Raw genomic sequence first — 16,280 nt, 5'->3', positions numbered from 1 at the left:
TTCTTTGGCTGATAAGCCTGGGATGATTTAAAATTAGGTACATTTCTTTATAAAGAGATTGGTTATTTTATTCAGTATACTAAAATTTGGAAGGTAATTAAAATACCCAATTGAACTAAATCATTTAAGCATAGTAGTAGAAGCTAGAGTGATTTGTACATTACATTTCCTCATTTCCAAGTTTCCAACTTAAGCCAATTCGTGATGGTCTAAATGCCATGATGTGCCATCAAACTTGAAGATTTAAATCAGGAGTAGAAAATCCTAATGTTCCCTGGAGCCAGAAAGATAGTGTAAATATATGAAATGAGTCCCACTGTTGTATAAGACTCAATGAAGACATCTGTGGAGAACAAAGTATTCAAATTAAACCAAAAAGGAAGGAAAAAAAGAATAAAAAGGAAAACCAAAGGCCTCTTGCATAGTAGCATGACAGTTGCTCCCCTGAAAAACACTTTCTAGCTTCAGGAGCTTCCTGAACTATTTTTGAACAATTTAAAATTTATTCTAATTATGATAAAATGCATATTAATTTTAATAAAACTCATTCGTATTACAGATACATCATGATTTATTTGACTCATCCACTATAGGTAGAGGCTTAAAATATCTTCAAATTTTCTCCATTATGAATGATACCAAAATGAACATCCTTCTCTACACATCCTGCTGCATTTGTAAGAAAGTATTATGGCAGACTTCTAATGAAATTTCTCTTCAAAACATATTATACTTTCTTTTTAAAACAGAAAGCAAATATGTCATTAAAATTGTTTTAAAATGCTTTCCTATCTCAAACATGTTTAGAAAGTCACAGATGTTCCAGGCCTGGTATTTGGTACTACAGTCTAAAAATGAAAGTCAGAATCAAGCCAAAGACTTACCTATTTCTCCCCAGTCCTTGTGCTACCAAATTATAGATTCCAACACATCCTAACTCCTCTGTAGAGAAGAACTGTAAAATATTTTTCCCCCTGAGAATCAAACCATGTTAAATTTCTTTGGTGAGCTTACCTGTCCACATAAAATATGCAGATTTTTCTGGTTCTCATAAAAAATGTTATAGGTATTCAATAAAGAATTAAGTTGTTCCCTAAAAAAAAATTACATTCAGTTACAGTCAATCTTAGTTTTTTTAATAGTAAAAGACAATAATAGTACTTTTAGTTCATAAAGGTATGAGATAGAAAAAATGATGAATGGAATCCTTATTTCTGTCATTTTAATTTATTGTAGGTCAATGAAAATTGAAGCACACTTAGTGTTGCTAACAGACACTGGAATGCTAATTCATAAATAAAAGCTCGACAAGGTAAAACAGAGCAGGAGTGGTGATAAGAGTGTACTACAGAAGAAGGTAACCAGGACAAAATTTGGTTTCACATTTCATGTTTTGCTTTCTAACATTTAACCAACCTAAACTAAGTACTTAGTGTGTAACTGATAGGGGTGAAGCAATGGCTAAAGGGTGAGTTCTCCTTCCTTGAAATCAGATTCCTTCTGGCACGAGGACCCTAGTTCCTGCCACACCTGTCATATTACAGTGATACATGCATACTCATGTTTGTAGCAGCATAATTAATAATAGCTAAATCTTGGAAGTAGCCTATATGTCTATACAAAGATGAATGAGTAAAGAAAATGTGATGTACATGTGCACAGTGGAGTACTACTCTGTCATAAAGAAGGGTAAAATGAATGGATGCATCTTGAGGCTATAATTTTAAGTAAAGTAAATCATACACACAAGCTTAAGTATTTTGTTATTTTTTTCCATCAGAAACCCAAAATATAAACACAGAGGAAAATAAAACATAGGTAATAGAAAATAAGGAGATATATCTTTTGCAAAAGGGAAGAGGACCAAGAAATTGAGGGAGATGGGAGCAAGAGGAGGAAAAGGGGATGAAAAAGAATTAAGATGTGTTATGTATGCACACCAGTTCTCCACATAGAATCTAATCATTATGTACTACAAACATGTACTAATAAAAAATAACAATTAAAAAAAATCATTACACATCAGATCATGGGGGTGGTAGTTTTACTAAACTGAGGAACGTTAAACTTCCACATGAATTGAATCACTAGGCAAATGAATATACAGAACAAGGAAGACCCTGCAGGACGCTGAGAGTTCCTGCTCACAGTCTCTTGTGTGGAGAAAGCCAGCTGTTGAGAGGTTCCCCATATGTTGACAGGTATGTGTGGGTACAGAGTGGGGATACTGAGGAGGTCCTGGGGCTCTTGTTCTTCCAAAGCTCCACTGATTTTAATAACTGAGGACTTACCATTAACTGTCAAGTGCTTAGGTGTACTTTTACTTTGTGTCCTGAACTGCAGCTGCTCAGCAGATGGAAATTGCTTACATTCTGATATTTCTCATGAATAATGAATTTAGCAAGAAATGAGTTCCTTAATCTTATCAGGATATGTAGCTGGCTAGAAGAGCTCATTTTTATTTTTTTCAACCATAATAAACATGGACATGAGACAGGATGATGAGTGGAAGTAAATTATCTCAATGTTAGTTGCAAAAAGAATTTTTCCTTTTGTTTTTATAATAATGAGCAAGCAACAGACACCATATTCGTTCCCTGGAAACCAAAGAACCCTGTCCTGATTTTAGTTTTTCAATTCTTCATTTACATCTGGAGTGAAACCAAGTGAGTCTTCTGTAGGACAGTCTAAATTTAGCAGCAGACCAAGTGAGGTTTTGATAGGTCAACCCCCCATTGGTCTTATTTGCATAGGGAGGAAGCTAATCCATGAATTCTGACACAAAAGGGTTTCCCTTATCTTTGAGGCCATTGTGAGTCTCTGCTCACAGGCCTGTGCTGACTCTGCAGAGTGTACGTCTTTTCCACCTTCAATAAATATACACACTGCTACTTTTCTTTGTGTCTTGTTCAATTCTTTGTTTTGGACAGCAGGAATCTAGAAAGAATTCCCCAGGACCCATCATTCAGGAAATAGAGAAACAAAATAGATAATTGTGCAGTAGATAAATTTTGCTGGGAATAACAAATTATTGAATCTTTGATATACTTAATGATTCCTAACAATACATGCTTACTGAAAAATGTCACATGCTGTATAAGTGTAAGAAAGGTCCTCCATCACGTATCACATAATGTTCTCAGCCTTTTTGTGACATAATAGCAAATCTAGTTACCTAGTTTCTTATAATCATTTCTTTTATTTTTACCACATTATCAGATACAATGGGAATTTTTAAAAAATTATCTCCAAATAGAAAAAAAATTTCTGATTTTTAAAAAAGGTTGCTCAAAACATATTTCATACTCTTTGCCTCTGACTTATTTTAAACTCTTGACTAATTCATATATTTAAGTATATTTATTTATTTAGTACATGCTTGCAGTACATAATGTTCACATTTCTTATAAGGAGCTAGTACATGTTTAATTTGCTTCTTATTTGTACTGTATTTTGAGTTTCCCAAATAAGAGGAATCATATATTTAAGCTTGTGTATCTCATTTATTTCATTTAACATTATGATCTCAAGGTAGACCATAATTCAAAAGTTCATCTTCAGAAAGAATGGGTTTTATCAAGAAATCTAATACTGACAACTCTTACCGGTGGTAAAAGAAACCCTTCCACATTGTTGGTGGGAATATAAACCAGTATATCCACTACGGAAATCAGTATGGAAACTCCTCCAACAAATAAAACTAAGAATTTCATTTGACCCAGCTGTTCTCCTCCTAGGTAGCTTCCCCTGGGTATGCATGCATAGTCATGTTATAGCAGCACAGTTCATAATAGCTAAATTTTGAAAGTAGCCTATATTTTTGTCAGAGATGGCTTCTCTATCCTTTGTTAAAGACAGAAATACAGTGTCCTTCAGGAGAGCAATGCCTTCTCTCTACAACCTTGTCTTCAGAGCTTGCTGAGGCACAAGGCATTTACTCTTGTTCCTTTGATCAGCAGAAGACTCAGGACACAAAACCTGGGCAAAATGTGCCCTCTGGCTCCTTGAGGCAGGTTTGTTATAGGAGATAGGGTGTGGCAAAGTTGGCTGGGGAAATGAGCAGGACCTGTCAATCACATGATGCTGGGGCAACACCCACACTCAGTGTGTAGAACTTCTCTTGAGCTCCCCATGAGATGTGAGTGGCACATCCTGGAAAGCTGATATTGTGGATGTTTGTGCAGTAGTCCACACCATGTTTCTCAGATGTGGTGTGTACTTTCATTTTTGTTTTTGCCCTCTTTCTGTCTTTGGCCTAAATTTGCTCTGCAGAGCTGGTCTCTTACATATCCAGGTAACTCGAATTTTTAAAATAATCTTTTGACACCATTATTGGCTTGTTTCACCCAATTCTTTGAGGCATGAAAAACCTGGAATACTTTTGATTGGTTTCTAAAGAAACCAACTGATAACGGGTGGGAGCAGCCTCCTGAACACGACTCTTAGTGTTTAATTCATGCTTAGAGGTGCTCCTTTGTTTCAATGGAAAGTTCTGGCTAAGACGCTTCAAAAAAGAAACTATGGAATAATGCACTTTTGCTAAAATTTATTACATCATGCTAATGAAGCTTGTTTACTAAGGACAAGAATATACACATGGCTTTTGAACTGCTGTTAGAACAGGCACAGCATCAAGTTCCTAAGTGGTAGAAAATGTCTAGCAGGTTCTGAGAGAGAAATCTGATCTGGCTCAGAAACTGTATTCAAACTTCTTTTTTTGTTTTGTTTTGTTTTTTTCAATACAAGCCTGGCATTTTCTCACCTCTGAAGTGCCTGGATTTCAGCCCACATCTTGAAATAAAAGTACATTGAAACCAACCACATGGAACCATTTTTTTTAGTTTAGAATATTTACCTTGTGAGGTGGGAAAACTGATGACTCCAGGCAAAGAAACAGCAACTGCAACCTTGCCATCTGAGCAGGAAGCCAGTCTGTGTCAACACTCAGCAGCCAAGAAGTTTCCAAGTTCAGAGAATTTTCACTCAGTAGTGAGACACAAATCATATGTCTCCTGTGGCACTATTAAGGTCTTATTTTACTTATCATATGTAATTCTCAGAAAACTTCCTGGGATCAAAATTCCAGTTCTGTAGATTCTAGTTGACTACTAATTTCTGTTATTTCCATGTATTTCTGTGCTGAAAAAATAAAACTGCCTTAATAAGTTAATGATTTCCATCTTGTTTACCACAATGCCTAGTGTAGACAGGGAGTGGGTAGTGTCTGCTAGACTTGTATGTCACAGCTGGCCAGTGACATCATTAGAACTTTTGGTGACAGTTTGCAGAGAGTTCTCCTGGCTCCAGGAAGTTTGTTTACTGTTTATGCCTGGACATCAGAAGTTCTCAGAACTTCAATCCCTTCCTCTCTGCACAGCTCTCAGATTTCAGTCAGCATCAGAATTACCTGACTGGTTCTGGGAAGGAAGTTAGAATGTGTATCATAAGCATGCATCCTGATTCTGAAGCAGGTGGAATTGCTATCTTCAAGTCTGATGTTCACAAAGTTATGCTGCTACAATATTTTACTTCACCACATGGATCCTGAGTCCCCAAAGAGGCTCTGGATTATAGAGGACAAACTACAAGTCCTTCATTCTGCCAGTTCAAAATATGACACAAAATAGAGGTCAGTGGAATCTCAGCAGCTTCATTAGAAATAATCTCTAAAAATATGTTATTTCATTGCGACATTTTTCTACAAATAATAAAATGAGGATGTGGATAGGTTCTCAAAATTTGTTAGTTTTCTTTGTCTGATTGCTAGAAAGTATTTATAAAAGTATTTTCAGTGATATAAAATTAGTTTCATATTAGGTTGTAAGGTTAACATCTATGAACGGTAACTACATTCTGGCTGAGAGCTACAGCAGTGCTGTTCAATTAATTCATGTATTGCTTTTTAAATTTAGGTCAATTCAAGATATTATTTATTGTTAATCTTCTAACTAACTTCATTTAAGTATGTATTTGTCTTGAGCAACAATATTTATGAAATCAAATATTGAATTGCTAGTTACATTTTCTGAATACTGTCCATAAATATTCAAATAAAAAGCGATCATCTGTGTCTTACAGTCATTTCATTTGAAGTCATCTCATAGACTTATCATTCTGCTGCCCCACTTTGGGAAACAGGATGCAAAATGTGCTCAGGACTTAGCTTCTAAGGGCTTACAGAGCACTTAGGAAAACCAAACATCCATGCATTAAGAAATAAAAACAAATGGGCTGGAGGCCTTTAGCTGTTGGTGGGAGAATAAACTCATCAAAATTTTTTAAAAAGCCAATTTGTAGCAATAATATTACATATATTAGGTTAATTTGGTCCTATGCTACATCTGTGAACTCTATGTGTTAAAAAACAAAACAAAACTGGAGCTATTCTGAAGATCAAAAATAAGGGAATGATAACCTTATGGTATTTCTAATTAGTGAATGCTACAGTGTCATTAAAATCATCCTAGGAAGATTTTTTTAATAGTATGAGAAAATGTTGGGAACATGCCCAGTGTGCAAAACAAGACATAGTGTGATCTCTGTTTTGTGAAACAGAATCTTTGCAAAGTGAGGAATATGTAACGTTTAAACAGTGCACTTTTTCCTGAGTGTTTGGTATACTTTTATTCTCTCAACCTACATGGTTTTAATTTTTCTCAGCTTTTTAAATTATAAAAATGTATAAAATATAATTTATAAAATAATTTTATATTTATAATTAGGAAATATTTTCAAATAAGTAAATAAGTAATATAATAAATATAAATAATATATAATATAAGTAATATAGTAATATAAATAAGTAAATAACAAGGGCTAGGTGAAATCTTACTGAGGTTCAGGGAGGGTTTCATAGGAAATGAAGACTAAGACTGGGAAACAATAAGGTGATTTGGTGACTACTAGTGTATGGATAGTTGCCTACTTCAGTAAAAAAAAGACCCAGTTCAAAAGTGTATCACTCAGGTAAAAGAAGACCTTGTGGGAACACAGAAAAGTTACCATTGGCTAGTTATGGCTACAAATGAGACTGATAAGAATCTATTTAGAACAGAACTGGAGGCTTTATCTAGGTGAAAAATGAACTTGTCTTACAGAAAATGAGATTCAAAGACCATGAAAGACCTGAAGAATAAATAGAAATACACATGCATACTGGCTGTATTGGCAGGAGAAACAAGGCCCTCAAGTGCAGACTAGTTAGGAAGGCATAGGTGCTTCTTTTTCACATTGTCTTGGGGTTTTGTCTGGGGAGGGAAGTCCTGGTTTATGGAGAGCCAGTGAGTCCAGCCAGAACAATATTGATTGCTAGAAGTCTGTTCAGAGGAGATTCCAATCTAATTATGGAAAGGTATAAAGAACTGAGAAAAGCCCTTGCCACCCAGAGAATCCATATGATAGAGAGCTGCTGTGCCATAACCAAAGGAAAGTACACTTATAAAAACTGTGGGAATCATTATGGAGTGGTACATGTATGCTTATGTTTAAAGCAGCACAATTCACAGTAATTAAGCTCTGGAAACATACAGCCTACATACCCATCAATAGACAATAGATATAGAAAGTGTAGTTTATACAATACAACTTCTATACTGGATTCTGAAGTCCACTCGACCTTCTGCTAATCCTCTTTGTGGAAGCCTATTGCTAGTTCTTCCTGGTGAAAACACTTGTTGGCTATATTTATAACTACCCTGGTGACTTTATTATTTAGCCCATGTATTTTTAACTATTTCTTTGACTTTTTTCTCCTCCAGACTCCAAGCTATAAGTCTACCCAAGACGACAATGCCTGGTACCTATCGAGGGCATTTAGATAGGTCTTCTATAAAGTAACTCTGACTGCAGATCACAACTACAGCCCTCTTCAGCTGGAAGTAATCAGAATGGTCTTCAACCCTTGTGCCCTCACAGCAGTTAGGGGTACTGCTTTAGAGGGGGGAATATCATAGATAGGTAAGTTAGTTAGATATCTTATAGGCAGTTAGACAGGGCTGCCCTCAAGGAGCCAGCCCTCCAGCAGCCAAAACAGCAAGAAGCTAACACGGAGAACAATTAAGGCACATTCACTGGTTAGCCTTATAAAAAGGAAGAGACACTACTTCCCCTAGAGAGATAGCAGTGATTGATATTCTAAATGGGAAATTCCTTTTATGTGACTTGTTTTCCCATTTGATCCCATTTAATCAATATTACCTGGGTGACTGTATTTGTAATCTTATTGGTTGGTCATGGTTTTGTCCTATCTCATACCCACCTCTTAAATTTCCATTGGATCTTTCTTATAGTTTTGTCCCACTTCGTACCTGCCTCAACACATGACTTCGCTGTATAAAACATCTTTGAAAAGTGGGGTAGGTGGGCAACCCACATTCTTGGGTTTTTGGGGGGGGGGTACCAGAGATCGAACTCAGGACCTTGAGCTTGCCAGGCAGGCAGCAGAACCACTGAGCTAAATCCCTGGCCCAAACAAGTCAAAACCACAACTGTATCTTTTTTCTTTTCGTACAAGGGATCAAACTCAGGACCTTATGCTTGCAAAGCAGCCACCAGAACTACTGAGCTAAATCCCCTGCCGTGGCAACCCACTTTCTAGTTCCCCTTCTGTCTCTCTTGGACAAAAGCTTTCTTTCTCTCAATAAATTTTTCCTACTCTTAAAAAAATGTAGTTTATATACACAATGGAGTTTTATTCAGCCATAAAAAAGAATGATTTCATGTCATTTGCATGAAAATGGATGGATATTGAGCCCATAGTGTTAAGTAAAATAAACCAGACAAATAAAGTTAAATATTGCATGGTTTCTCTTACATAAAAAACCCAAAATATAAAGAGTAAAATAAGGGAGAGTTTGTAGGAGACAGGGAGGCAGATTTCTTGGAATAGGGAAGAATACCAGGGGAAGAGGGGAAAGGGAAAAAGACTTGCCTATTATCTACCACATTCACATCCTCCTGTAGACTTAAATCATCTCTAGATTACTTATAATATCTAACACAGTGTACATGCCATATAAATAGCTCTTCACAGTGAATTGTTTAGGGAATTATGACAAGAAAAATATCTGTACATGGTCAGCACAAACATAGTTTTTCTCATAATATTTCCAAGATAACACATATATAAGGAACTCACTGATGGTGAGAGCTGGCTAAAATCTGAACATACATTTATTTCTAACTCTGCTGCTGCTGCCTTGTCCAAGCCTCTGTCATCACTATCCTGAAATATCAGCTAATGGTAATTTCTCTGCTGCCATTCTTCTCCCTTCTTACATTTGTTTCTAAAACAGCAGCCAATCCGATGTTTTCACCCATGTGCTTAAATTTTTTTCCATGGCTTCTCATCTCAATTAGTGGTAATGGGCCCATCTCATAATGGTCTATGAAATCCTACATGTTCTGTCTCCTTCAATTCCCCTACACTGGCTTCTTCAACAATCATATATATGCATGTGGGCTGTGTATTTGGTGTCCTTTTTGCTAGAATGTCCCATAGGCACACACCTGCAGGTTTTTCCTCTAGGGCTATCTCTTCACAGAGGCCTTTATACAAAACTCATCTGGAACTCTCCCACTCTCTTACCTCCAGAATTCTTTATTTCCTTCTTTATTTTTATGCTTCACATCATTCAGCATTTATCTTTCTTATTGGCTGTACTTTCCCTCATAGGATGTAACCCCATTTTATTAGCTAGTCTTTCTGTTGCTGGACACAATACTTGATCCTCACAATATAAAGGAAGAGGTTTATCTTCATTCATGGTTTCAGTCCACGATCAGCTGGCTCAAACACAGAACAGGATGGCAGAAGAGTATAGTGGAGGAAAAGGAGCTTAACCCACAGTAGCCAGGAAGCAGGGAGACATGAGAGGAGCCAGGAACAAGAATACACTTTTTTAGGTCACATCCTGCAGTCACTCACCTCCAGCCAGGCCATCTCCTAACAGCACATCCAGTTACTGAACTCATCAAAAGATGAATCCCTGATCCAATCACCCTAATAACATGTGAGACTTTGGAGGGGATATTTTAGATCTAAGCTATAGATCTAAACCATAACACTCATTAAAATAAGGATTTTGTTTGGTTCCTTAGTCAATGTTCAGGGTTCAGAAGAGTACCAGTGTACAGTGAGCAGTATTTGTATTTGAGGAATGAACAGAAGAATCTTCTTTTACTTCATGTCTTCGTACCTTTATATTTCAGCCTTATCCTCCAGATGTGCCTGGAGGATCTTTGATGATATTTATTCTCTCCACTTTTCTATTGCCCAACCCTGTGTGATTTACACCTACTTCTCTATCATTCAGCTTTATTTTCTTTCCCATCCCATGTATGACTTGGGTCATATTTCAGTATCACTGGATTTTTTTTTTTTTTTTTTTACTATTTTATCATTTCTTTCCCCAGCTCTGGTTGTAGCTTGGCCACATTCAGTTCTCACTTTCACAGTTTTTAAAACTCTACTCAGGTATTTATTTCCAAGGAAACGTAAGGTGTTATTTATCATGTATAAAGAAAACAGTGGAGAATTTTGGCCATATATTGCATAACGTATTATCAAGAGGGAAACATTAGAAATATAGTATGCCATGAAGAGCAAAGAAAGGAGCAGTCAGAAAAGAACACACTGTTATTGGTCCCTGGACTAATTCTTTGGCTATATTGTACCTGAGGGGCCATAGATCCTTCACTTAATCCTGCTCTTTAGAACTGTTGCAAAAATTAAAAGAGAAATACAGCTTTGGAAATCAAACCACTACTAATGAAATATGAGTGACTGTTCAATGAATATGGGTTAGTAGTCTCTAGGAATTCAAAACTTCTTATCTAGTGTCTCAACTGGTGATTCATATTATTGATCTTGATCATGTATCATGCTTAGAAATGCTCAATAGTATATTCCACAAATGACTGGTGAGTAGGATAACCTAAGTTTGTAATTACCTGGTTATGAATGTCCTGTCATTGATGAAAACCCAAGAAGGGTAGGGCTGAGCCATCCTAGTCATCTTTCCCTCCTTTTCAAGATGGTCTGAAGATACCCTAAACAGTAGAGTTACATTAATAATTTTTTTCCCTTGGATGCAGTCAAAACTTTTCTTATTTAAATTGAATATTTCGTTATTTTAAAGGTGCGTACCAGGGATCAAACTCAGGACCTTGCACTTGCCAGGCAGACGCAGCACTACTGAGCGAAATCCCCAGCATATTTAATTATTTCTCTAGTGCATGAGAATATCTTCGGGTGCTTTCAAGTGATATTTCATGTGTGAGCAAAATAGAAAAATTTATTGTGTAAACCGAAAAGCTACAGATACAATGAATCAAAGCAAGGAAAAGACTGGACAACTTGGTAAATCTATTTCTGATGCATTTCTAGAAAGTTTGCTCCCATATGAAGTGCTGCAAGGGATCATACTTCTGCTATTGTAGCAACTTAACTAAATGTTATTGGGCCCTGCCCTAGTTATCTGAACATAATTTTAGTTTTCAAGCAGCTAAAATCAAGCTCTGCCTTGAACGGTTGATTAAGGTTGTTATAATACCCTTTAAGTCTTCTTTGGACTCTCGAAATATAAATGGCATTAGAGTGCAATCAAAATTTTAAGCATAACGTTTTCTGGTTATTCTATGCCAAAGAGCTTAAATATTTATCATTGTTCTAAACGTATACAATCATAAGGAATGTAGACAAAATACAAAGACTGGAGAGAAAAGTCAAAGTCAGTTTTCCAAAAAAAAAAAAAAAGTATGTGTGTAGCATGTCCTTCTTTTGGGAAAGATGAGTGGAAGACACTTTATATCTTAATTATTTAGGACACCAGGAAGAAAAAAAGAGAATAAATATTCTGCTACTTTCACAAAATCCCTAATGCCTCTCTTTTTCTTATAGTACTTTGTTAATCTTACTAGCATCTTCTATTAGTACCTAGGCTTAATACTTCACTGGAACCTCGTTTTATGTTTTTATCATTCTGACCATCACATCAACTCCTCAGCCTCAAAACTTGGGATCTCATTCTTAGTAAATGTAGCATATGTCCTTTAAACATATTTAGGCTTCAAAAAATTCCACCAAACCTGTCCAAACAAAATTGAAGCATTATTTTCAACTCTAGGCCTATACTCTAATGAAATGTCATATCATTGAGTCTCCTTTCATCAATTCCCCCTGAAAAGATGGTTATTCCTGAAAGTCCAGCTCTCTGCTTCCTTCCAGGCTTCACTCAATGGAACCTCTTTAAGTCTTCCCATAGCCTTTTTATCTGCACTGTTATACTTTTATTTCATGCTTTTCACCACCATTACTGATTTATGCCTTACTTCCTGTTGCACTGTTATCCACTTGCTCAAATCACAGTGCCCCTCTAGTTGAGTGGGTCATCCTCTTTTATAACATATTGTTGGTAAAGGATCTGCCAGAGTAGCCCAAGTAATTTAACCCAAGTACCTCTACTAGTCAGAAGGCACATGGGCATTTTAGGCTGTCCTGGAACAGAGACTCAGCATGTTCCATTAGCCCAACAAATCTCACTTCACAAGATTTGCTCTGGAATGTCTAGCTATACAATTCTTGCTTTAGCTTCTTAATACATGAATTTTGTCCCTAAATATGTCACACTAAATAATCCAAAGAAGAGAGTTATAAATGCCCCATAGCAAGGTCTCCATTGATGATCCTGGGTCCCCACTACTACCTTCTGCTTCCCAGACCTTGATTATTTACCTCCTATTCCTTTACCCCTCCTTGCTCCACTCCTCCCACATTTCAATGGCCTATACCTTGCCAAATAGTTCATTTTCTGTCTTGTAGTGGCTTTTGATAAGATTGATATTTTTCTCCTTTCAAACACTTTCTTCATGAGGCTTTTGAGGCAATATAGCAACAGTAAACTTGCTCTATTTTCTTGCCATCTTGCAAGTCTCTTTATTTTAGTCTTTTGCTCACATCTCTCTATGATCTCTAAATGCCGACTGGTTTGAGAGTTTACTCCGTTCTCTATCTATACTTGTACTTTTTTCCAGGTAAGTCATTGTGTCCACAGCCTGCCTCTCTGTTGAGTTCTAGACTCATGTCAACACCCATTTAATCTCGATATAGGTTTCTAACAGGTATTTTAAAACCACCACAGCTGATAAAAGAACCACTTTCTCTCATGATCCAGAATTCAGTCTTCTACAATTCTTTCCCATCTACATAATCATGCTCCAAAACTAAGACTCAATTTTCTCCTTTATCATAAGAATTCCACTCCAAGCACGTCCTACTAATTTCACTTTGACTATATAACCTGAATTCAAAAGCTTTCTTACTGCTACCACCCTATGCCAAGCCAGCATCTTCCTCCTGGTTTACCGTATCAGCCTCCTAATTGATTTCCCTGTGCTATGGTTTGTTTGCATTTCCAAAAATTCATACATTGAAACCTAAATTCCAAGGTATTAAGAGGTAGGAACTTCAGGAAATGATTAGGTGATGAAGGCGGAGCCATGATGAATGGGATTATGTCCCTTATAACAGAGATCTGAAAGAGTTGTTTTGCTCCTTCCACCATGTGAGGATGCAGACAGTAGGCCCTCACCAGATACTGGGCACATTGTAAACTGAAGAACCATCAATGGAAGCTTATTATCATCAGAAAGTGCAAACTGGCTGTGATGGGATAAGGAATCACTGCAGATGCTTTACAATCAGTTCCCTCTCTTTTCTTTGTATCAATAAAAAAATCAGACATAGCTAGGGATTTAGCTCACTGGTTCCGGTGCCTGCCTTATAAGCACAAGGACCCGAGTTCTCTCCCCGGTACCAAAAAAAAAAAAAATCAGATATAATTAAAAAGGTGCAAACTATTGTCAAACTGGTAGTCTATGTTAAAATAAATCACAGCCAGCTTCAGAAGACTGCAGAAGAAAAGGCTTTCAAAGATCTGCATATTCTCTGATTTTAGGAAGAAAGATATTTGAATGGAATTTGAGAGAAAATGAAAACAGGAAAACAATTTTATCCATAGGCAGTATATTATAATTGGTTAGGGAATAATATTGACGATGTCTGATCTAAAAATTGTCTACAATTATCATACAGTTTTCAAATACCTAAAAGGTAAGAAAAGGATTTGGTAAATTCTCATTGGTATTATTAATTGTTGAAGCGAGGCATAGATCTATGAATTCAAATAGTTTCCCCTCCCTATTTCTCCATTCCTACTCACCATGACTTATAAATTAAAACCTGGTAGAGTTCTTCTGAAAAATATAAGATATTGAGACTTGGTAGATTTAAGAGTTTCATTTAGTTTTCTCAAAGGCTTAAGAATATTATAACAGAGAGGTCACAAATAGCAGAGATGAAGAGGACTTATGAAGAGGAAAAACTACAAGTCTTTCATGGTCTTTCTTTGGATGTTAAGTTCTTTGGTAAGAAAGTAATAAACCATGACAAGAATGAAGATGGTTGCTACAAACATATGTACTTTGGATGGTGAAGCATAGTCAATAATAGGCCTTGGAGCCAGAGGTCATTCACATATATCATATACAAATTAAGACCACTTAGTAAGTTTCGTTATTTACTTTTCATTTTTCCCTGATAGAATGTAGCTCAAGAGTCAGGGGATTTGTCAGGTTAGCAATGAAGTCCTGGATAAATAAACAACACTGGAAAAGCTAGGCAGGTCTAAGACAGAAAGCACAATAGTTCTGAGCATGCAGATGGGATCTGGTGCCTGAGGAAGCAGGAACATAGTCCCAGTGTGTGGGCAACTCAGACAAAACTGAAGCATTAATGGTTCTCCTTCCTCTTGTAGTGTTCCTGCTTATACGTGGGCTTGTCTAGACCTGTTAGTTATTGTGATGAGAACAAGCCCAGAGGACAGGAGGAGGTGAATTCAATCCCAAATGAATTCACATGAGCCAGTGACTTAAAATACCATCAGTGCCCAACCAGAGGTTACTGTATTTAAACGTGGAAAATTTACCTCACTTCTTTGAATACCCAACAAATATTTCTTGAGTTCCTTCTCTGTGCTGGCTACCATGCTATGCACAGGAAGCTGGTATTTATATCTACAGCATCCTGTTTCTGAAACATGAACTGTCACAAGGATCAGAATTTTACAAAGAACCAGGAAAAAACCCAAAAAGAAAACAAATGCTAACTTCCCAGAATTTCTTTTGCACAGGAACTGTCACAGCAAATTATCTGTAGCTTTCTAATTACAGTGGTACCTTGAACTTAATTCATTCCGTGATTCTGGTTCTCAACTGAATTGGTTGCAAACCATATCAAATTTCCCCATGAAGTTCAATGTAAATAAGATTAATTGTTCTGAACCATATGTATATTTTTAACCACAAAAATATCTAACCTTGCTTGAGGTGACTTCTGGTGTGGAAGACAAGATGGTGGGTGGGGAGAAGGTTTGGAGGGAGATTTCCTTCAGGAGTTTCCTTTCTTCTTTGTCTCTTACCTGCAGGGTCAATTTTGATGAAAAATTTGTCTAATGTCATGTTTTTTTCCTGTACTACATAACCCTGGGGAAATGAGAGACCATGTTATTTTTCTTCAGATTCAACACTGTTCATTACAAATATGTTGGGCTGGTGCTTCTAAAGAAATCCCAGGACTCATTCCATTTCTCCATAGTGGATTTTATCACATCACTGCTAACCACCTCCCCATCTTTCTCTTCCTCAGTGGAGTGCTCCTCAATAAGTGCCTTGTGCTGGTCACTCTGGAGTTCAGCAAGTTCTTCCATTATCAGCTCTTCCTTTTGGTCCTCAACAAGTTCCTCTATGTCTGCACCATCAATGTCCCGACCCATACTCTTACCCATGGACACAATCTCCTCCACTACCTGCGCATTAGACCCTTCAATGTCACCTGCAGTGACACATTCTGACCACAGTTTCCTCTAGGCTGAGTTTAGGTTTGGTACATGACATCTTCCCAGGCTTTGTCAATGAAGTTGATGCAGTGGAAGACATTGAAATGTTTCTTCCAGAACTCTTTCAGTCAGCAAAGTCTCTTCAGTGACAAAACATCTGGTGAAGAGCACCTTTGTGTAGAGCTTCTTAAAGTTGCAGATCACTTGGTGGTCCATAGGCTGCAGAAGAGGTGTCCTGTTGAGGGGAGGAACAGTGGGTACAAACACTTTGTGCAGCCATTCCGTGAACAATTGCTTTGTGACTCAACCTTTCCCATTGGCCTCCACATGACAGGTAGTCTGGCCTTGTTCACATTCTGTTCCTCGAATGCATGATGGGGCTGGGAA

General features: G+C 37.0%; 1 protein-coding gene across 1 annotated transcript in view; it reads right to left on the bottom strand.

Annotated features, from left to right (window-relative positions):
* Rassf6 (Ras association domain family member 6) overlaps positions 1 to 15,361 on the bottom strand; it is a 38,126-nt gene extending 22,765 nt beyond the window's left edge. Inside the window, 3 exon segments of the mRNA XM_087188271.1 lie at positions 1,015 to 1,093; positions 10,951 to 11,049; positions 11,147 to 15,361. Coding sequence (XP_087044397.1) covers positions 1,015 to 1,093; positions 10,951 to 11,049; positions 11,147 to 11,214 — 246 coding nt within the window. The 5' untranslated portion in view covers positions 11,215 to 15,361.
* Between the last annotated feature and the right edge of the window lie 919 nt (positions 15,362 to 16,280).

The sequence above is a fragment of the Heterocephalus glaber genome, unplaced genomic scaffold, assembly GCF_053883595.1.
Source record: "Heterocephalus glaber isolate CG9 unplaced genomic scaffold, H.glaber_assembly_v1.0 deba00000281, whole genome shotgun sequence".
Lineage (NCBI taxonomy): Eukaryota > Metazoa > Chordata > Mammalia > Rodentia > Bathyergidae > Heterocephalus > Heterocephalus glaber.
This window is presented reverse-complemented; position numbering and strand designations above follow the sequence as displayed.